General features: G+C 40.7%; 1 protein-coding gene across 2 annotated transcripts in view; it reads right to left on the bottom strand.

Moving 5' to 3' along the window:
• Positions 1 to 23,415, bottom strand: part of L3MBTL3 (L3MBTL histone methyl-lysine binding protein 3) — a 111,564-nt gene that overhangs the window by 67,646 nt on the left and 20,503 nt on the right. The window contains exons 3-11 of one of the 2 annotated variants that reach the window (XM_002923340.4): positions 21,276 to 21,392; positions 14,699 to 14,810; positions 14,261 to 14,335; positions 12,703 to 12,862; positions 11,474 to 11,606; positions 9,543 to 9,627; positions 7,910 to 8,001; positions 5,856 to 5,960; positions 327 to 462 (exon numbers count right to left, since the gene is read on the bottom strand). In XM_002923340.4, coding sequence (XP_002923386.2) covers positions 327 to 462; positions 5,856 to 5,960; positions 7,910 to 8,001; positions 9,543 to 9,627; positions 11,474 to 11,606; positions 12,703 to 12,862; positions 14,261 to 14,335; positions 14,699 to 14,810; positions 21,276 to 21,377 — 1,000 coding nt within the window. In that variant the 5' untranslated portion in view covers positions 21,378 to 21,392. The remainder of the gene's footprint in view (positions 1 to 326; positions 463 to 5,855; positions 5,961 to 7,909; positions 8,002 to 9,542; positions 9,628 to 11,473; positions 11,607 to 12,702; positions 12,863 to 14,260; positions 14,336 to 14,698; positions 14,811 to 21,275; positions 21,393 to 23,415) is intronic. The other variant, XM_002923341.4, reaches the window with a different exon arrangement.

The following is a 23,415-nucleotide window of genomic DNA, read 5'->3' as shown; positions in this document are numbered from 1 at the left end:
ACTCGTGTGTGTGTGTGTGTGGGTGTGTGTGTGTGTGGGCATGGGTGTGTGTATGGAAGAAATCTGTAACTAAAATTTGTATTCAAAATTACTCAATCGAATGTTATTTTATATACAAATAAGTACACAGACATAGTTTATTGTCTTAAACAGGATTCTACTTTTTACATTTCTTTCACTTTAATGAACATTTTTCTTCATAAACAATAAGCTTGAATTTGGGCCTATCTGAATCATAATAAAGTCCGAATTCTTAAAATTCCAAATCACCATGTAGGAAAGAGTTTTTACAGAATTTAAAATATGAAACAAAAAAGTGACAATACCTTTCGGAGGATGGAGTTTATGGCCAGTTTTCTCACACCAGCCCACCGGGTGAATATCCAGAGCATCTGCATTTACCCAGAAGTCATAGCAATCAGAATATCCATCAAAGTGCAACTTTATCCGGTACCCACAAACCTGAAACAGGTAAAGCATGCTGACTAAAAAACACAAAAAGAAATCCAAAATACCCAGAATATCTATGTACAACATTTACTTGCAAAATAAAATAAAATCTATTGATTTCAGTGCAAAAATAAGCATGGACATCAAGTGTGACATAGCCTACATTAATCAAAGCACCCTCATTAACAGCAACAAAAGCCAGTGAACAAAATGACAAAATCTAAAGGCAAAGGCGATTCATTGGGAAGAGCTGAGCTGCGGGGTTTTGGCATCCTTCCCAGTTATATTAGGAGCATACAGATACTGCGTGAAGAATGATTTTCCCACACATACACGTCCTCTCGCCATTCTTTTTACTGTACCAGCATGTGTCACCAAGGAGAGCCAGCAGGGAAGGAGCCGGCCCCGTACAGGGTACGCAGCCCCTGCAGAGTCCCAGGGTGAACACCCTGCTGTCCACTGCCTGAATGCTGGCTCTCGGCCTTTCCAGAGCTCTGCAGACAGTGACATCCAGCCAGACCAAGGCTGGTACACAGAGGGAAGTCAATAGCTTCTCCTCTCTATCAGTAGCTGGGTTGGGAGAAAGAAAAGCCTTCCTGAGTTCATACTTAGATGAGACAGGTTCCCCGGAATGTCGGGAAGAACTCACTTTATGTAATGCATGCATCTGTCTAAAGGGTTCCGCTTGGGGAAGTTCTGAATTAAAAGGTGGCATGCGTTCAGGAGGCCTCAGCTGGGTCACTCTCTGCCTTGGGCTCTTAAGAGAGTTCAGCCTCTCAATCTCCTTGCCACTAGCACAGCAGATGTGTTCAAGTGGAACGACACGACACGCCAGAGCTCTACACACTCTAGCAGCACCTGCCCTGCAGAAGCTAGAACCAGAAGCCTGAGACGAGAGCACAGAGCCAGGCCAATTAACAATCCCCAAATAATAAGGGAGCTGTTTATTTACTGCCATGGAAAGTCCTTTGAAACATACTGTTAAAATCCAAGTGGCAAAACATTCTGTACAGCATGAGTCAGTGTAGGAGAAAAATTATATACATGTGAAGCCATGTGTCTTTTTATGTGTGTGCACAGACGTGCTATTATGTGTGGACATATATACACATAAGTATATGTATTTATACACACACATTTATGTACATACTTACACATGCACCTACAAATGTAAATTCACAGTAAAAAATGGTCTGGGAACATAAGCTAAAATATTGACAAAGATTTCTCCTGATAAGTGGGAATGAGAAGGGAGAGGCCAAAAGGGAAGGATGGGCTTTTTATATTTCATCTTCTATACGAATATTTTTTCAATTAGAATGTCCTGCTATGTTATATATAAGATTTACAACTGAGCTGACTCCCTCCAGAGAGACCAGAATCCTTCTGCAGAGCCAAGATGGGGACTCCTGGGAAGTACAGTCTCTTCAGAAGGGTAGGTGGCGGCCCACTGCCCCACATCAACCCCACAGCCAGGAGGAGCTCGGGCTGCTTCTCTCCTCAGTCTCAGAGCTAGGCCAGCCTACTGTGCCTCACACTCCGTGGTCTCTGGTCAATGCCTAAGAAACAAGCCCCCTTAGTGACTTCTCCCTCTAGTCCCCCAGGGTCATACTGCCCTGAGCTTCACCTCCTGAGTCAACCTTCCCACTTTCTGGCCCCACAGTCTCCACTATGTCTCATGCTCTCTGGAACCCTCTGCTTTGATAAGTAATCTCCTACGTCATCCAACTCCTTGTTCAAAGGCATATGTAACACCCCTCTCAAGCCCTCTCTAAGTGGAGACTGCTCCTTTTCTCACTTTCCATCCCTCTGAGGCCCAGGAGGGGTTACTGCCTAGACCCCTGCTCCTGTGAGTCCTGTGTCATGTGGCTGCATTACCCACTCGTCCTAATCACCCCACACACCACTCTCCTGAAAAGCCCTTCACACTCATCAGACGCTAAGCTCTGGCTTCCTTTCTTCCTTCCTCTCTCCTGAGTTGTTCCATCATGTGCACGGATGACTCATTCTGTCAAAGGACCCCGGCTCCTCTGCTCCCTGCATTTCTTCTCCACTTCAATTACTCTCATGAATCTTGTCCCATGAGGAACTACACGTAGCCTCTCAACTACTAAATGGAAACATCCAGCCCTATGAAGACATCCTCCTATTCAGTTTGCTAACCCAGTTACTCCCTATACACACTTATATTCCTCAATCTCACTGAAAAGTCTAGTATCTTCCATTGATCCCTGTACTTTTCCCCTAGCATCCGCCCTCACACAGAGCCTTCCTTCCCTAGCAATCACTGAAAACTGTTTCTTGCCAACATTTTTAAATTGTTGCCCTCACGTCCTTCCTAAAACATATGCCTGACAAAATTCCATTATCCCCTGGATCCCCCTAGTCTGCACCTGGTCTAGGGACTGTTGCTGAGGGGGGAAAAAAAGTGGAAAAAAGACATACAGTTCATCCTCATTATTCACAATTTCCTGTTTGCAAATTCATCTACTTGATAAAATTTATTTGTAATCCAAAAACAGTACTCGTCGTGTTTGGAAACAGATGCACGAACAGAGCGGCGAAAAATGGGAGCTGCCCATCGTGCAAGGTCCCAGCTGAGGTCGAAGAAGGCAACGCTCTCTCTGCCTTCTTTTTTTCCATCTCATTCTGTAAGCGAAACGCCCTTCAGTACATTTTTCACGTCTGTGCTTTCTGCTGGTGATTTTGCTATTTAAAATGGCCTCCAAGCACAGTGCTGAAGGACTGGCTAGCGTCCCCAAGTGTAAGAAGGCTGTCATGTGCCTCATGGAGAAGACGTGTGTTAGATAAGCTTCATCAGGCGTAAGTTACAATGCTGTTGGCCAAGAGTTCTGTGTTAATGAATCAACAGGAGATGTTAAATAAGATGTCATGAAACAGAAATACACATAAACAAGGTTAAATATTGATCAGGTGACAGAAAAGCCGTGACCAAAAGCTAATCCTGTACTTCCCCTAGAAGCAGTGGTGCAGGGTTTGCTATTTATAGGATTCAGCTATGGCAAATAATGAGAACCAAATGCACCTGCAGAGTGGACGCTCCCTGCTGTGTAGCAATCCTTCTAGATGGCCGTGTCTGGTTCCACCCCCATTCTTCACAACAGCCTTTTCAAATCCTCCTCCCTCTCCTTCAGCTACCATGCCCATAACCTCCAACGTCACTCTCAATGATCTACTCACTGTGATAAATAAGCTCCCTTGCACATCTGCCTCCAAACCAGCAAACCTGCCCGGGCATGTGCACACCCACCCCCACGCCCTGTTAGAACCCAAGAACAGATTCCTGCTCCTGGCTAAGCATATACTCTGGAGCTCATCTTCCCCTAGCCCTTCCTTATCGATTATCTGCTCTCTCTGAGCCCTCCAATCCTCTGCTCCCTAGTTGCTTTTTCAGAATTCATTCTCCAGTCTCTTCCATTAAAAAAAAAAAAAAAAAAAAAAGGAAGAGGAAGGGAAGAAAAAGAAAAGTAAATAAAGACTATCTCTCAGGCCTAGGCAAACAAATTCCCCCATCCTCTTGGTAAGAATGTAACAACTGGTAAAGTCTTTTGAAACAACAAGTAGCAGTACGCACCAAACATTTAAATTTTAATCATGCTCACAAGGGCACTGTTTGTAATAATGAGAATAATGAGAAAGTGAAGACCGCTCATTTGTTCATCAATATGAGAGAAAATTAAATGAATTACAGCAAATTAGTAAAATGGAACACCACCCAGTGCTTAAAAATAATATGTATATAAAATATAAGATACACTGTCATAAAAGCAAGATCCAAAAATTGTGTATTATACCATTTATATGTAAAAAAGAGAAAAATATATGTATATATATTTTTACAAGCAGAGAAAACATCTGGATGGAACACAGTGAATGCATAAGGGTCATTATCTCTGGGATCAGGAATAAGGAAAAGCAAGGGGTGTGATAGAGGACTTTTATTTTTTATAATGTATATTCTTATACTAGTTGAAGTTTTCATGATGAGCAAACATTACTATTATAATAAAAAGCTAGACAAACTAAAATATATCTCCTTCAAAACCAGGAGTTGAAACACACACACACACCCCTTAAAAAGATCCCCTTCTTTTTTACAGCTAAACTTCTCAAAAGCAGTCTACACTTACTGCACCTGCTTCTTCACAATGCTTCCTCAATTGTTTAGAGAACTAAGATGAGCTAATACATGGAGAGCACTCAGCTCAGCATCTGTCCCGTGGTCCTCTCTATGTAACTGTAAATCATTATTTACCATCATCGTCACCATCCGTCAGATGTCACTGTGTTCCACAGGAGCCAGGCTTCTTACAAATTCACTAAGTCACTAAAACAATACTATGATAACTAAAGCTAATACACAAGAGACCACCTTATTCTTTCAGGGGGAATTTTTAAAGATTTTATTTTCTTTTAGAGGTAGAGGGCACAGGAGTGTGGGGAGGGACAGAGGGAGAGGAAGAGAATCTCAAGCCGACTTCACACTGAGTGTGACGCAAGGCTCAATTCTATGACCCTGAGATCATGACCTGAGTTGAGCTCAAGAGTTGGATGCCCAACTGACTGAGCCACCGAGGCGCCCCTTTGGGAGAATGTTTTAAAAGGCACATACCCCTGGCTCAAGAGAGGGAGGAAGGTGGAGGCTAGCTTAGGAGGAAAAAAATAAATTCTGCACAGGATGAAAAAATAAATTCTAAGAAATGCTCTCAGTAATATACTAGACTAAGATATATATATAATAAATAGACTTGGACAATTTTTCCTGAAAAATTTTTCCTCAAAAATTTCACAGAGGTACCTTGAAATACTAAAAAATATACAAATATCCATTGGTCTTGTTCTTTTTATTTTTTTCTTTTCTTTCTTTTCTTTTAATTTTCTTTGAGAGAGAGAGTGAGAACAACCAGGGTGAGGGGAGGCACAGAGAGAGAGGGAGCAGCAGACTCCCCGCTGAGCAGGGAGCCTGACGCGGGGCGCATCCCAGGACTCTAGGATCATGACCTGAGCCAAAGGCAGACACTTAACCAACTGAGCCACCCAGGCGCCCCTGTTGGTCTATTTCCTATGTTAAGGAACCACAGTATGACCAAAGCTATGGAGTCAGATGGACCTGGGGTCAAATCCCGGTTGTACCACTTTGAAGCTGTGTGGCCTTATATATATATCACTTAACCTCTCTGAGCCTCAGTTCCCTTATCTATAGAACAGGAATGAAAAAACATGACTTGCAAAGGATTCTTATAAAGATTCAGCGAGTTAATGCACAGAACAGTAAGTATGATGCCTGGTATGAAATAAACACTCAACAAATGGCAACTTTTCCCATTTATTAAAACCCCCCAGTCACCATTTTATTGCAAAAATAAAGACAAGGCAAGGCTTACCTCAGCCACAGTGAGGACACAGTACACAGACTGATGCTCAGGGTCCACACCTTCTAATTTCATGCCAACTTTAAACCCATTTTTGTTATATGGAAAGGACTGATACTAAAATGCAAAATGACAGCAGTTTTAGTATTTTATCCCGAAAGCCTAATTAAAATGTGAATAATTACCATTCTTAAATAAAGACTAACCAAATAGATAAATAATCCCTAAAACTCCAAAAGAAAAGGACCACCAAATAATCCAGCGGGAAATGAACAAAGACTATTAACAGGTCACAGGAAAGGAAATGTTTCACATATTTGAAAAGATGTTCCACCTCACCCATGAGAGTCATACAAAGTAAAATGACACTGAAACATATTTCCCCTAATCAGGTTTGTCAAGATCGGAAAGTCTGGTAACACAGCGTGGGCAAGGCTCTGGGGGAACAGGCACATATATCCATCACTAGCAGGGATCTAACCTGGCACAACCTTGAGCCTTGTCCCAGCATCTACACAAACAGGACACTCTGTTTGTCTCAGTACTTCTAAGAAATTATCCAACAGAGATGTCCACATTATGTGCAGAATGACAGGTGTACAAGGTCATTCACCAACACATGTATATGTGGGTGTCGTATATGTGTCACACATTAACATACATGTGTCAATCCACAGGGAGCAGCTTAACTTATGGAACAGACAGAAGATGTCATATTATGAATTAGTATGAAAGAATGATGAAAGGAATCATGAACTGAGATGGAATCCTTTCCAAACTAAGTTAAAAAAAAAAAAAAAGTCAAGTCTAAAACAGTGCGTGGGACATGTTACCATTTGGCTGAAGATGGGGAGGACGGGATCTGTGTATATCTACTACTTATCTGCACATACAGTTTTCTAGGAGGAACTGGTAACAGTCCTCACTCATTACTGGGAGAGGCAAATCTGGGACCTGGAGGACAGGGCTCTGAGGGACATACTTCACATTCTTCTAGTACTTTTACAGTGTGAATTACATGACAGTTTTACTGATTCAAGTCATTAGCTGTATTTAAGCTTTTTTTTTTTTAATGTAAAAAAGCCTATTCTACAAAGAATCAAAGTTACAGAAAATAATTATATAGAACAAGTTCTTAGGTAACTACAATTATGTTTAAATTAAATATTCTTAATGTAGATGTAATTATCAGAACATTTACTATTCATCATTTTTTAAAAACTGCCTATGGGAATGCATCTGTAACAAGGTATCAATGGAGGCTTTATTACACACCATGATGAAATAAAATTAAATAATTTAAAACAAGGTTCAGCTGACAACACTCTATGGGCCAAATCCAGCCCACAGCCTGTTTTTATAAAAAAAGCTTTACAAGAATATAGCCACAGCCCTTCCTTTATATATTGCCTATGGCTGCTTTCATTACAGCCACAGAACTGAGTTGCTGCCACTGAGACCAGATGCCCCACAAAGTCTAAAATATGTAGCATCTGCCCTTTTACAGAAAAAGCTTCCTGACCCCAGGTTTAGCTCAAGGCTAGCAGCTCCCACTCAGAACCACACTTAGTATCTGTACTTCTGCATGTAAGTCACGACGAAATGGTTTTATTACAGTTATTATAATACAATACCCTGCTTTTGGATTTTTGTTGTGATATTATATAAACCTCAGTAACTCATGTTTGCTTCTCCCACAGCCGTAATGCGGACGTGAAATTTCATGCCAGGTTTTCTTCATCTACGAGATTTTCGGCAGTAGTGGAGGCATCCGTCTCAAAACTACTGAGTGAAAGCCTGGTAAATGTCGAGAGAGAAGGGCATGTGTGTCTCGCCGTGTGCCCATGCACGTGGCGCTGGGGGCGGTCAGCCTATATTAATGTTAGCTGCCCTTGCACATACCCTTCCACATAAATACGCTCACGAAAAACAGTACGTTTGAGAAATTATCCCAAGTCACATTTCCTAAAGAAACAATGGCGACATCAATGCTAATTCCAGATCAGAATTCCAGACCCTCTGCCCTTACAGACAATGCAGACAGTGCTTTCTAGAAGGGCCCGTACCTCCTTGAAGAGCTTTGCAGGCACTGCCACAGCTTTTTCCTCCTCCAGGTAGGATGCCCAGCACCAGGCTTTCTTTCCTTTAGGAGGCAAACCTGAAAAGCAAGTGAGATTAACAGGCTAGGGTTCCCAAATCTAAGAAGTCAGACATGTATCTTGTGAAGTCTCACTTCCGGAACAACTACTATGCCAGGCTCTTCTTTTACTCCCATGGCTGGCATTTCCCAGTCTCCTTCTGGTCCCTCTTCCAAAGAAGCAAAAGCTAGAGCATAAACTGGGGTGTATGACCATTATGATGGTAGAAGAAAGCAGCAGAAAAATTTAGAATAAATGAAGGAGACAACACAGGAAACCAAGATAGAACCATATCACGGAACAAGGAGATCAAAAAATGGCATCAAGAAGCTGAGGACTAAGAAGAAGCCAGTGCATGGAGTGCTGAGGGAATGGCTGCTAACTTGGGAGGGGAAGGGGTGGTCAATTCAGCAAGGGCCAGATTTTGAGCTGCAAAAGAATCTCTAAGTGATAAAGACATGCAGCCAGCCAATATCAATTTTATTTTGGATTAATGTAACAAATAACAGAAATGAAAGGAAGAGGATAATAGCTTGACGGGTATCAAAATTGGGGGAAAGGTATTTGGGGGATGAGATCTGAGCAGGCTAAGATGGAACCCATGAAAAGAAAAAAAAAAATTCTGAATACCTAAGGGGGAAAAATAAATGACTGAAGGAACGAGGTCCCAGAAGAGCCAGCGCCCTGAAGGTAGAAAAGTGGAAGAGAGAGAAAGGTTAAAACATTTGTGAGGCAGAGAGCAGAGTGAGACATTTACCCCCTCTCATTTCGGCGATGTAAAACAGAAGGTCATCTCCCTCAAGAATGTAAGAGTTAGGCTGTGTGCCTGAGGCAGGCAGAAACAGCTGAGGCTGTCTTTGTGGAACTGAGAGAAGAACGAGCAAGGAATGTGTTCACGCAGTGAGGACGCGCTCTGGCTTCCCGGCCCCGGTTTGCAGGGACAACAGGAACGGCCAGGTCAGTGGTGGGGCTGCCCTCCGTGGAGAGACCCAACATGAAGGGCTGGTGGGCAGATGGGACAGGTCAAAAAGGCGAGACAAAACCTACTGGAGGACATGGAGGCCTCTGTGGAAATGACCTCAGGGTCATGATGAACAAGGAGGTAAGGCCATCCAGTCAAGTATAAAAGGAAAGGGTCTGAGGACCGGATTCGTCAGAAAATAAAGTGTTGCCTGAGGAGCGATGACAGAACCAAAAAAGGTTCCCCATCAGGAGGTTGTGGTCTGAAAGGAAACGTTAAAAACTTAAAATCTTAGGAAGTGAACAAGAACAAAGGTTTTAGTCAATGTGCAGAAGTAGAAAAAACCTACTTGATGGAAAAATATAGGAAGATGTTTTCATGTTTGCATGGACACTACTCAAAAATTACTAATTTCCATTTTTTTCCTTATCTACTTCTTCGAAACCCTGACTTTTATTGACAAAATTTAATCAAAGAAAAACCCAAAATAATACCTTCACTACCCTAGTGTACATGACAATTAAGACTAAAATGTCTACCTGCGTGAAATACTTTCCATTTCATAAAGCCACAAGTTAAACCTTTCTTTCATCAACTTACCCTGCTTCAATACAGCCGAATCACCTCGTCTTTTCCTTCGGGCTCTCTGCGAACCCCTCAGGATTCTTCCATCTTGTTTGTTCTCCTACAGCAAGAAAGGAAAATTATGATTTTAAAAGCTCATGAAACTGGCACCAATGAAAAGTTAGAGAGCTGTCAGAAAGCATTATTATTTTTTGTACTTTTCTTCAATTTCACTTCGTAACTTTTAAAGAAAGAAAGAATATAGGTCATTTGAGAACTGTGTTGCTTTTGGCCTGAGGTCATTACAAAATAAGAACGTTTCCAAGAATCACACTCTGCAACAGCACAGACACCGCTCCCGCCTTCTTGGAGTACTTCCTTCTTATAGCTCCTTGACCACTGTGTTTGGGTTTTTCTCACACCCCACTGGCCTGTCTCTCTCAGTCCCTTTGCTGGTATCTCCTCCAACCCACTTCCTTTTTCTTCTCTACTGAACGCCTCTCCCTGGGTTTTAAATATCATCTGTCTGCCAAATATCCCCAGTCCGTTGCCCCGTCCTCCTCCCTGACTCCACAGTCACGTATCTGAGCGCCCACCTGGGATCTCCACTTGGATTCCTAATGAGCATCTCAAACTCAGATGCCAAAGGACTCTAGATTCTGTGCTCCAGTCTGGTCTTCCCATCCTCAGTAAATAGTGTCATTATCCAGTCAATTGTTCAAGCCAAAACCTGAGTTATCCCTGATGCTTCTCTCTCCCTCACACGCCCTGATGACCCTGCCTCCGACATCTACCCTAAATCCAGTGACTTCTATCCTCGTAGCCTTCTTACCAAGTCCAGTGCAATAAACTGTGGGTTTCCCTGATTTCATTCTTGCTCTCACACGCCAACACCAGAGCTATCGCTTTAAAAAATAAATCACCGTATTCCCTTGCCTTCAACCTTCCAGTGGCTTCCCATCTCACACACAAGAGAACGAAAGCCCGCCTGTCTGGTCTCCGGGAAGCCTTACAGGGCCTGGATCTCTTCAGCTTCATCTCAGTCTACCCTCCCTTAACTTGTAAGGCTCAACTAGATTGACTGTATTCCCTCCAACAAAACATGTCACACAGGTTCTTAGGGACTCTTCCCTAGCCATTCCATTGCCCAGGGGGCTCCCCAGTCCCACTTTTACAGAGCTGGCTCCCTCTTAGTACCTAGATCACACTGCTTGTGCCACCTCTTCCGGGAAGCCTCCCTGACAACCCAGTGTAAAGGAGTCGGCCAATCCTGGTGCCCTCCTGTATTCTCACATAGCACGTTATCACAGGCTGCCATGTCTCCTATTCATTAGATGTCCCCTTAAAAGAATGTGATGTCCCTGAGAAGAGAGCTCCTGTTCTCCTGCTGCCACACATCCCTGTGTTCCCAGCTCCTAGCAGAGAGACAAGCAAATAACTGGTGGCTCAACACGGATCTGAAGGGAAAGCCTTCAAGACCTCAAAGCTCTCTTTTCAGACAGGACCATTAATACAGACGTCAGGGGTAAGATATTTATGTTTTAATTAGCACGTTCTGAATTAGTTTCCCCTAAATACACCTGACATTTATCTGCCATTTTCTACCTACTCACATAGTTTTATGAGATCTGTCTGTAATTTACCAAAACGGGATTGACATTTTTGCTATCGAGAGGGATTGAAGACTCATTTGCAAAATTGAAGATTTTGCTGTGGCCTCTCTCTCCAGTAATAAATTTCAGCACATCCTACTTCTTCAGCGTAAGGGAGGCGTACTATTATTTATTATTCTCATTTTGAAAGGTGGACAGTGACACCCAGAAGAGGGTAGGGAGGTAACGTGCTGATGGTAACACAGACAGTCATGCCTCCAGCACTGGAAGTCGGGCAACCCCACCTCTGACCGGGGAGCTACTCTCTTAAGAAGCACCCCCATGCTCCTTCAAGGGTGCACAGGCGATACTAACCATCTCGTCGTCTCTCTCTTCTCCATCCTCCTTGGAGTCGGCTTTCAGAGATAACTTCGGTTTCTTCTTCCGACTACACTTAGGATCTTCTTCCTCATTGTCTTCGCCTACATCCCTTTCTTCCTTCTGATCTCTGTTGTGTTTATAAACCCAAAATAGTGACAGCAAACAATACCTATCAAACATCTACATGTTGATTATCATGCAACTTTAAAAAAAAAAATCATCCTCCAAAGGAAAAACAGTAACCACCAGGAGGAGCCTGTAGGCATCAGAGTATCATGGCTAAGGAACACTCGAAACCGCTGTCATGTACAACAGCTCAAGGCAGAGAAAGGGAATTAGCTTCTATATTAATTTTAAAAGGGGACCAGCGCTGTATGTGTAACAGGCTCCAACAAGTTTAAAATGATTTGTCTTTCACATCTGCCATCCACACTAATAAAAGAATCAATTATTTAGAGATGTTTTAGGCTTCAGGGCAATTTTAATGCAAAGATCTAGCATTTATTAAGAATGACAAGTGCAACTGAAAAAAGGCCAAGTGTAACTTTGTAAAATAAAAGTTGGCCCAAAAAACAGACAATTCTCAGGCCTGTGCTGGTGAAAATACATGGGAAACACCATGAAAATATAAGGGTCAAGTCACTTCTTTGTATGAGAAAATATGCCATGGTGATTAGCTGAACTTGTCAGGCTGTCCCCACATGGCCAGGTCACACAGTGGTGTCAGCCACAGTGGACACCTCTGTCTCCTACTCCTCAGTCTGCCCTGAGGTCTGCGGCCAGGCAACTCATTACACAACTCTCTATGGCCATCTTCACTCAGCTGCTTCCCAATTTGTGGTGGCTTTGTTTCACTGGGGGAGTTTTGGCGGAGTTACCAAAGAACCCCCCAAATATAAACAAAACTGCTTTTCCATACACATCAGTATCATCAAAGTGTATGTAGCCCAGAGAAATTCAAATACTCTCAGCCAGGGAGCACACAATGTAATCAAAAGGGTAAAGAGGCCGAGGTTGTGCTTGCAGATAAGACTTAAGCGTACAACTCAGATCAGACACGATGGAAATAATGCGGTCAGGGCCCACATGTCTCTAAAGGAAAAGTCTCTGGGAGAAAAAAGGGCATGAGTGGGTGACAGGTGTCAGAGAGCCTCTGTATTCCCAAGCACCATGACCTTGGACTCTAAAACCCATTTTATAGATGGAACAGGGCAAAAACCTACTTGTCTTTGATATGCCGGGCACAATTCTGGCTGCAATAGTTTCCTCCAGAGGGACACTCATCTACATTGCCATACTGACAACAGTTCTCACAGAATTGAAGCCCTTCTACTTTCACTGGATCCTTCAACCTGAAAGGCATCCCAGTCTTCTCTGAAAAGACTAGAAGATGAAAAGGAGAAAAAAACCAAGAACAATTAGGACCATGGCCGAAAACATTCCAAAATACATTGAAACTTTTTCTTCTAATAATTTTGTTAGCGACACAATAAAAGAAGAATGTTTGTTGAATGAATGAATGACCAATCTCTAGGGCTTGGGAGGGAGAAGAGAATGGAGTTGGCAGCAACCATTCAAATCATTTACACAACAAAAAATATTCTGCAGAAAAGACAAAAGCTTATCCAAGGCTTTTTCTACAGAGTTCAAAGTAAAATAAAGAAAATTTCATTGCTAAATTCAGAAGATGAAACTGTCAACCTACAGAATCCTATTTTCTAGATGTATCTTTGACACAATTTAAAAAGGGTTATCTATGTTATTTACCTTTTGATGAGTGGCTTTGTTCTACTAAGTTGGCTAAATCACCACCTATTTGACTTTTAATGTAAAAGATCTAAATCATAATGACCCAAATCATTTAGGAACTCATACTCCCTTTTGCCTGAATTTGTTAGGCTAATCATTCATTCAGCAAACATCTATTAGGCACCAATTTACACCAGACACTGATAATGATAGTACAGACCTTGCCCAAGAGAGCTCACAGTCTAGAAGAAAAGACAGGCAAGAAAACCAATATTTATAATAAAATGTGATACATGCAATTAAGGCATGAACAAGTTCCAGAAGTAGTGCAGAGGAAGAAGTGATTCACTCGGCCTGGGGGTGAGGTCAGGGAAGGATTGTCTGATATAAAAGCCTCAACTGGGTTTCGAAGGCCAAGAGGAATTTGCCAACTGGACAAAGAGAGAAATGGTATCCCAGAAGAAAGAGCATGAGCAAAGGCAAGGGAGCACGGGACCCCATGATATGTTGGGAGAATTACATGGAATTCAGTGCTGCGGGCACTACCAGGACACCGTGTACAGACAGAACAGAACAGAGAGCAAAGAGACACAGCAAGCAGGTGGGTGCATGCCACCCAGATCCTTGTTATGTTCGGCTACAGAGACAATAAGAAATCAGTGAAGTGTCAGATCACCGATCTACAAAAGTTCCTCTGACTTCAAGGTGTGGGATCAATTAGGTGAAATCAGAAGCAGAGATTCTCTAGGTGAGAGCTGATAAGGGCCTACATTAAGGCAGTGGCAGTGATCATTAGTAGAAAAAGCCAGATCTGAGATGTATTTAGGAAATAAAAACCAAGAGACTGAGTAACAGGCCACGGGACTAGGGGAGAACAAATTCAGGATGACTCCTAGATTTCTTGCTTGTCCACTGGGTGGATGGTGCTACCACCAACTGAAATAAGGGTTACAGAAGAAAGAGCAGGTTTGGGGGAAGGGGAGAAAGAAATAGAAAATGAATTGCATTTCAGACATGTGGAGTTTGAGGTACCTGTGGGACATCCAGGTGGAGATGTCCAGTAGGCAGGTGGAAATACGGGCCTGGAGCTCGGGGGAGAGGTCGGGGCTGGAGATATAGATTTAGGAGTCATCAGCATATAGGTGTTAGTTACAACCATCGGAGTAGATGAGAAAAAAGTGGCAGGCTTTTGGCTAAATCACCTGGGTAGGCTATTACAACACTGGATTTACTGGATAATTTCCAATTAACCTGGTGCTATTACAGATCTGGCATTAGGAAAGAAGACAGTTTATAGTTATTTTAAAATACAAAAGTTGGTTCCATATGAGTTTTGTTATAGAAATTTACCTAAGAACATATGACATGAAAATCACCCAAGATTTTCAAAGCTCCAGCCTATTATAAAACCTAGATATTCTTCTTTTAAAACTCTCAAAACAAAGGGTCCTGCAGACGACCCATTCTTACCTTCTTGAGCAGTTGGTACCATCCAAGTTGTGGTAGCAGTTGCTTTCTTCACGTTTTCCATCTCACTTTCATCTGTGATAACTTCCAGGGCACCAAACTCGTTCACCCGAAACTAGGGACAACATGGTAGAAAGAGGCACCATGTACGAAAGCGCTCAAAACGGTCATCATTGCATGGCTGACACATATAGTCTTCAAGCAAATTAATTATGCTTTAAAAGTTCATTTCAGCACATACATCTAGATGAGCCCTCTACTAATATTAAGTCCTTTGCATTTTACTAATTTGGGGATTTGGAGAAGGGAAAAAAGAACGAAGCAGCAAGGTACTTCTTCCAGTACGGTAACCAACGAACCCTACCCTGAGCCGGCAGAACTGATGGCTGCTCACCTCCTGTGCTCTATCATTTCAAAGACCAGGTTTTGCTAGGACTTCTTTTCTTATTTCATATTACTATTTACTTAGTAATCAAATGAGTAAAAGAAAAATTACTGTTTTCCCAGGAATCAACTTGTCTCACCCAAGTTCACCTAGGCCAAGAGAAAGAAATCTCTCTTCCAGAATTAATGGCCTGCACCCACATCTCCTAATATTTCTGAGATGTACACGAGGAAAGCCAATGTGTGAGCCGTGTGAGCCCCAGCTCTACACTTCTTTCTTTCATTGCTTTTTGGAATTCTCCATCCTATTCACCCGGAGTCCTCCAGAACAACTGCTGAAGTCTATGAGATCTGCAGGCCAACGCTATCACTAAAAATTACAGGCATTTTGATTCCATGGACATTTTGGCTCCAAATATTGAAAATGTCCTCTCATGTCATGGCAAGCTTCAAACCAACTATGTTTCTGCAATAGCCTGGTTGTACTGTGCGTGCATTGAAGGCTTAACCACTATCTATGCGCAGAGACCGCCCCCCACCCCACCGCCCAATCCTCTTTGAAACAACTAGGTTTTCTCTCCTATTCATGAAGTTCTAAGTTTTCCATAGTCCTCTGTTTTTCCATAAAATAAAATGACATCAAGAATCCACTAATGTTGACAGCTGGTGAAAAACTGGAAAGTTCACGATTCGAAAGATGATAAAACTTTTTGCTTCAAGTTTTTAGATCTTTCACAGAAATATGGATGAGCATGCCAATATGTAGTAGTTAAATGTAAGACCTTCCATTCCCCCGTCTAAAACGTCTATTTAGTCAACATACCAATAGAACGATTCATTGAATCATTCAGACTACAAGTCAGAAAAAGCTGAAGCAAAAATGACTATTCTTTCCACCCGGAAGAAACGGCACCTTAAAAAAAATGTTATGCACGTACTCTACAATGATTAAAAGCTTTTTAGACTGACAAAGCTGAAATTGTTAACGAAAGTGCAAATGTTTTCTGCTATATATTTCGGATATAGGTTCCCAGCTAACGTGTGTTTACTATACCTAGTGTGCTCACCTAAAAATGTCAGTCTAGGAAGTGGCAAAAGGTAATTGAGAGGAAAAGAGCTAAAAATAACTTTATTTTTGGAAAAAAAATTTTTTTAAATGATCTACTCTGAAAAGGGAATATTTCAAAATAAAGCTGACAGTACCATCTACTGGGCAAGAGTAGAAAAAACAAGCCGTAATGATTACTAATTAATGATATTAAAGAATAAGACAGAAAATCAATTCTGCATGAAAGTTTAACAGAACAATAGGCATGAACTTTGTCATATCATTTGGTTCAGGTAAGTGATTTTACTTTTATTATATGTTGCTGTTAATTAATAGCTATTTGAAAACGACAAAATGTGAGAAACAGCACCACTTGCATTACACTGAGAGTGTCATGTGGTTTAAGTTTCCAGATTGCTGCAAAACGGCGGCACCCTGCATTTCCAACACTGAGAAAGAGAACACCACTGAGTGGAATCTTCAAATAAAAATTCAGAGTTATGACACTTGGAAGCTTTAGGCTCAACTACTCGCAAAGGTCAAAGAGAATATTCCCACAATACAACAATTAATCTCAGTTCTCTTTTCCTTCTAATACTTATTGCCGTAACCGACCTAAACCGAAGTACAAAGTAAAGATGTCAGGACACTCAGGGACACAATTAACCCCTGTAAGCCAGGGATCCGTAGCTGGATTTCAGGGGACTGATGAATCCCATCAAATACACGCAAGATTATGTCATGGGCACATACATATTTCTGGGGATCATAAGTTCCATCATATTCTCAAGGGCATCCTATAACCCTGAAAAAGTAAAGAAAACCTACCCTAACCAAAGTTACTTTATCTCAAAAATTAACCTCCAAGTGTTTTCAAAGTACCCTATCATATACAAAAAGACATAGGGATTAATTTTTTTTCCTGGCTTCTCAATGTGGATTTACTGTCTTTCACATTGTTACTATTGTAGAAAACACTGGACAACATAGGCTGTTTGGTGCTGCCAGCATTACTGGAATTCCAGAAAGACTGACACATTCCCTAACATTTTTTCCCCTCAATAAAACACTCAGGTTCTGAAATGGGTAATACTTTTTTATGAATGGTTTTAGAGCCATGGAAACTTGAAATAATCCCTCTTATTTCTTTTTTCAACGTTATTAGTTCTTTTAACCGAGACATCCAAAAAGCAGCATAAAAATTTATTGAGGGGCTGCATTCCATAATCAAGAACATCAAAATTATCAACTTTACAAAAGAAATTTAGTAAGCACGTCAAACATATCAGCTGATGTTGTAATCTGTTCTGTTAGCGGATACATCTAGGTCAGTCAGAAAACAACCATGCCTGAAATATATAAGGGGCTGCAAAGGTTTGCTTGTTTGGCTTGGCTTGAACTATCTTCAATTGACTCAATTCTCTTCTTTATTTCAGCTTGTAGAGGCAAAGGATCCTCTGCCGATTTCTGCCCGTCTTTAATCACAGATCATTAAAAGATGCTGCTGGGATTACTATTTTTATTACTTTCCATGCTGAAAATGTGAGTTCTACTTACCAATCTGTTTTAAGAGCAAAGATTTTGGTAACTCCACGCTTCTGAACATTAATCACAAGGCAAAACTGCACACTAAGAGTACAGTGAATTTTCCAGTTGGGTTTCGGCATTGCTGCTGCAGGGCCTGGCTCTCAGTTAAGTGGCAACTATTCTTACTAGATAAGATGCTATCACTCTCAGGAGTGTATCTGCATTTTACTAAAGGATTCCACATGGCTAAATCCTCATGACCCAGAGGGGTAATTCTCTGTGGATAAATTTCAGACATCAATTAGAAGTTCAGAGAGAGAAATTGCTTAGGGACAGGGAGCCCTGCCATGCACCTTCCCACTACCACATCATGCCTGCCTGTTTGTATGGCTGGCCCTGAGAAATTAATCTACAAATACTAATTTGCCATTTTACAGAATAATTAGGCAATGGTGCCATTTCCAAAGCTCGTTTAAGCAAAAATGTCTTGTGGATGACTACAATATTTCCAAGACGGCCAGTGGACACTTGCCGTTCTCCCCTAACACCATACTTTCTTAGGGTAGGCCTTCCTCTGAATGCCCTTCTCTCTCTTGCCTGCCATCCCTGCCCAAGGAAGTCTTCACATAGATGTCGACCTATTTTCAGACACCTGAAGACCATGTGACAACTACTTCCAGCTAAAATAATACCTCCTCTAAACTGCTCTAACGTTTTCCCTGTATCTTTTTTGTTATGAAAACATCTTCTCTCTTTAGACTGTAGTATAGTAGTGCTAAGAGAATCTGATTTCAATATCAGAAAAGCCCAGCTTTAGACCCAGTTCTGCCAATATCTTGACCTTGAGCAAATGCTTTAACCACTCTGGGCCTCTGTTTTCCCATCTGTAAACTGACAACAGTGATAGGAACTACCTCAAAAGAATTAAATGAAAGGATTAAATAAAAAGATGCAAAGTGCTCATCAGAGAGTAAACTCTCTATTCTTTCCACTGCTGCACCCAAAGGAAAAGTTTTTGCACTCTGTTTTATATAAAGGTTGGTTAGTCCAGGATGAAGAGGGGCAAGGGGATTCCAGCAACAGGAACGGGTATAAACAGACCAAGGTTTGAAGCCTTCAACGAGCTAGTTGGGCTGGAAAGGAAACAAGATGGCACAGAAGAGTGAAATGAGATGCAGCTGGAGGAAAGTGGGGGCCAGATCACCACAAACTTCTGTGATAAACTTTGCCATGAAAGACAGGAAACTGCTAAAGGATTTTAAGCAGAAGAGTGACATAACTTGATTGGCCAGCAACGTTTTACAGAGAAACGTTCTTTCAAAATGGCAATAAACTGAAGCATATAAAACCCTGTTCCCATGATAAGAAACTGACTTCTGTGTATTAGCTGATTGTAGGGCTGCACTGACCTGAGCTGGCTGTCTAAGGAGAGCACCTTGTTTACGAGGAAATCTGCGTGCCTATATACCCATTAAGAAACAGAAGCTTCAGTAATGTAAGATAGACAAGGCACAATGTCAGAGAGTAAATCTCGTGTTCTATTCAAAGTTCTTTTTAATATCTTATTTTTGTGAAAAATCAATTTCTCAATCAGGTCTCTTAAGCAATTCAGATATTCATATCAGGAGCAAGTGACTTAGAAATCCTAAGTAACATATTCAACAGGCTTGTCCTTGAATCTCTTCAGATAAAAATGGTTATAAAGCAGAAAAAAATTTATTATTATTTTTTTTAGAAGTGGGGTTTCAAACTGTCTACAGTACATATAGTGAATTGGATACAAGGCAATTACCCAGGTAATTAGATGAGCCTAAAAGTCAAATAAAATAAACCAGATTATAATACCCACTAAGTGGCTTAATTACCTTATTACCTTAATAAAAGTAATAGGTTAATTCCTAAAATCCATTGCTTAGAAAACCTTCAGGCAATTTAAATTTTTTAGGGATGGAAACTTCTCAGGGATAGAAAGTTTAAAATCTAACTGAACAAAAGTTATAAATTTCATCATCTACCTGACACCAAAATAACACAATTGAGAAGGGACAAAAATGTACATGAAAAATACAAGAATAAAGCAACAATAATAATAATAATAATAAAAAAGGCAGCTTACATAATATATCGCAAAGCTAGGAAAGATACAATTTGTTAAGTGTTTTCCATATGTTACTTTTTTCAATCCTTATAACCACCTTGTGACATAGATCCTATTTCCTCATTTTATCGATAAAGATTCTGAAACTCAGGAAATTTAAATAACTTCACAAAGCTCATGCAGCTACTAAGAAGCTGACATTATGAGTGTCTGGAACAGTTTTTCTTTCTCACAAATTTCAGCACGCGATTCCCATCATATCTAATGCAGATGAACATTTGGAGAATGTTAGAGCAGATAAAATCCTTAATATTCATTTAATTCCTTATTTCACCAAAGAGGAAACCTTGCTCAAAGAGACTTACTGACTTGTTCAAGGTCATACAAAACTAAAACTAAAAACCGTATCTCCTTTCCAGATTTCACTGAAGTCTAAACTCAGATAGATAGATAAGATGGCACACTGCACTTAATTCAACCTAACCCAACTAAAATCTAAGTATTTTTCCAATGATGGATTGTCCAAATCTCACCACTGAGGATGAACTAGAATGCGCTTGGCTGAGATACTTGTCAAGTAGCCACTAAAAGGTACTGGATTCCAGGAAGCCACTATTAGGGGGCAGGAATTTCTATCCAAGATAGACCAGAACACTGAGCACTATAGAGGAAGCCAAGTGACAGCCAGTGAGGGTGATCAGAAGTTCAAACACCTGAGTGACCACATACAAACACAAAGTCTAAAAGGCCACAGACAGGTTCAAGGTCCCAGAGATAGGATTAGAGCAAAAACACATTAGAAATGAGAGGTGGGGGTGACTGGCTTCCCCGATGAGCACTTGCATAACTATGTTTCACAGAACAGTAGAGGTGGTCCTGCAGTGGGTTTAGGGAGGCTTAAGAAAAGGAGCAGGGCGAGCAGACAGGAAAGGAGCAGACTGAAGCATCACTCTCTGAAGAGAGTTCTCATCTGTATAAAAGCAACCTGGTTTACAGGAAGGTCCCGCTTTTGAACAAGTGATTATATAAAAATCCATATTTACAGTATAAATAACTTAAGGGAGGAGAATAGCCCTGTCTATTCAATATTTTAACATTATCCAGTTTTTAAAAGAGAAAACTAGGGCACAGGGAATGTGGTTATTCATTTAAAGTTATAAAGTTCATGACTATGAAGCACAGGAAGCTAGGTCTTAGAAGCCTACCATTTCCATATTTATTGTCCATCATGCTAAAGTCAAACCTGGGATTATTCTCTGGAAGCTCTAATTCAACTTCTGCAAAATAAGCACATATTGCCAAAATATTCCCATCCACCACCCCAAGTGACAAAGACTTCTGCCAAGTCGTCAGCATTTCAAATTGTCTTGAAATTTTACTGTAGAGATCTCAGCATCATATGAAACCTAGAGCGTTATGCTTAATGCTTTTAATTCTTGTTTCACATATGTAGTCAAATTTATTTTAATAAACACACACAGATGCACACACAGAGATAGCTCTCTTTAATAAAGACAGCTTACCTTTAAGTCACTTCCTGGTAATGTGCCTACTCCATCTTTCCAGTCCATAACACTGAATACATCAAACTCTTGACCGCTTGCGCTAGAGGCAGATTCCGTCATGGTTTCTTTTTGAACCTGGAAGGGGGAAAAGGGCATATCATTAAATATTCTACATACAAATCAGTTTTTATTTGAGTGGTCATTACCTCAGTGTCCATAATTACATAATTTCCTTGATTACAAATCCCTTATCCATAGATCTAGAAATAAATGCTCCAAAATATCATTTTTTTCTAGTGCAATTCCTAGTAAATTATAGAAGAAAAAATATTACTAAAATTTATACATTAAAAATTGTCAATTTTTCTATTCTTAAAAAGGAATTATTTCATAGCATATTCGTTTAAAATAAAAAATCATGATACATATAAATAGAATTTCTTGCCCACTAAGTAGTTTTTTTGTTGTTGCTTAAAGATATTGAAAAGGTGAGTGGGTACAGATAAAGGACTGAATTAATATTAGATGTTAATAAACAAAATGAAGCCATTTAGATAATAAAAAGAACAAGAAAATTCCAGTGCATTAGGACTGTCATCCACACTAAACTTATCAATTAAGTTTGCTCTGTCAATTCAATGAATTCACAGTGTGACTGATTCTTTCAGTAAATTGATTAATTTAATTCAGTTGACATATCTGTCAATTTGATGTTCTGGAAAATAGGGAAGCAGTCTTAAAATATACAGCAAACACGAATAGTAAGACTATGTTAAGAGATAACCAAGTCAGCTAACTGTGATAATGCTTTTAATTTGCATTTTTTTAAAAACTGCAAAACAGTTTTCCATAATCACATTGTTAGCGGTCACATTGATATTGTTATTCCGAGACTGTTGTCTATGTGGTATGGGATTTAAAAAAGTAAGTAATTATGTTGGTGACACTGATAAGCAATGAAAGATGAATAGAAGTATCAGTATGAATTCATGATACACTTTAATCTTTAAAAAATATGCATATTTTCTAGCTTTGCCCACTGACAAAATCTAGAAACAACCACCAACCATCAGTAATGAGCAGCCAAGTGCTCGGACTGTGGTCTCTACACACCACTTCTCTGAGTTCTTCCCAGGGAAGGGGCTGATTTCTGCTCAGCAGCAGCTGGGCAAGATGAGTCTGGAACTGGTCAACAAAAAGCAAGGAAGCTATCAAAGACAACAGAGGTCATAGCAAAAGAACTCAGAAGCCAGCTCGAAGAGGCTCCTGCTGGCCAAACTGCTCCTGCAATGAACTGAAACACATCAAGTAAGTTTAAATCCATGAGTTCATACTGATATTGAAAACAAACCAAGAACACCTCATTGATCACCTCTGGAGACTACAAGGGAACCAATTCATTATCTGGAAAAAGAAACAAGGATTTATCCTGTCTACATTGCATGAGATCCATGCGAACTGTACCTCAGGGTAGCCAAATCATTGGTGAGAGGAAGTTTCAGTTTAGAAAGAGTTCCTGCTAATAAAGGAGGAATGGCAGAACTGAAACATTAGTATTTTCAATCCTCGATAAATGAATGGCTTTGGCAATGGCCATCGATGACTACTAAGAATACAAACCTAACACCATCTAGGAAGTTGTCTTGCCAAGAAAAAACAAAACAAAACCTAATCTGATCAAGTCTATTTACAGGAAATACCAGAGACAGAAAGATATGTTAGATCACACCATAAAAATAAAAGGAGTGAAATTCAGACTGTCAGAAACACTTAGGAACAATTGTCAAAGTGTGGTCCACAGACCCCAGGAGGACCTGAGATCCTTGCAAAAGGCCCAACAAGTCAAAACTATTTTCATAAAAATACTAACGCATTATTCACTTTCTTCGCGATGTTGACACCTGCACTGATGCTACAAGAGCAACAGTGGGCAAACAGTCGGGGTGCCCGACGGCAGGAGTAGTCGTCGCCTCCTTTACCGCCATGTACTTACAGAAAACAAATGCCAGTTTCTAGAGATCATCCTTGATGAAGTCAAGAAACAACTTTCATTAAGTCTTGATATTTGAATACACATCTTTCTACTATTCTGTGTGATGAAAGGGGAAGCACACATAAAGCGCCTGGGTGTGTCAAAGGACCAAGGAAAAGCACCTGT

Source organism: Ailuropoda melanoleuca, chromosome 10 (assembly GCF_002007445.2).
Source record: "Ailuropoda melanoleuca isolate Jingjing chromosome 10, ASM200744v2, whole genome shotgun sequence".
Classification (NCBI taxonomy): domain Eukaryota; kingdom Metazoa; phylum Chordata; class Mammalia; order Carnivora; family Ursidae; genus Ailuropoda; species Ailuropoda melanoleuca.
Note: the sequence above shows the minus strand (reverse complement) of the source record. Positions and strands in the feature narration are given on the sequence as shown.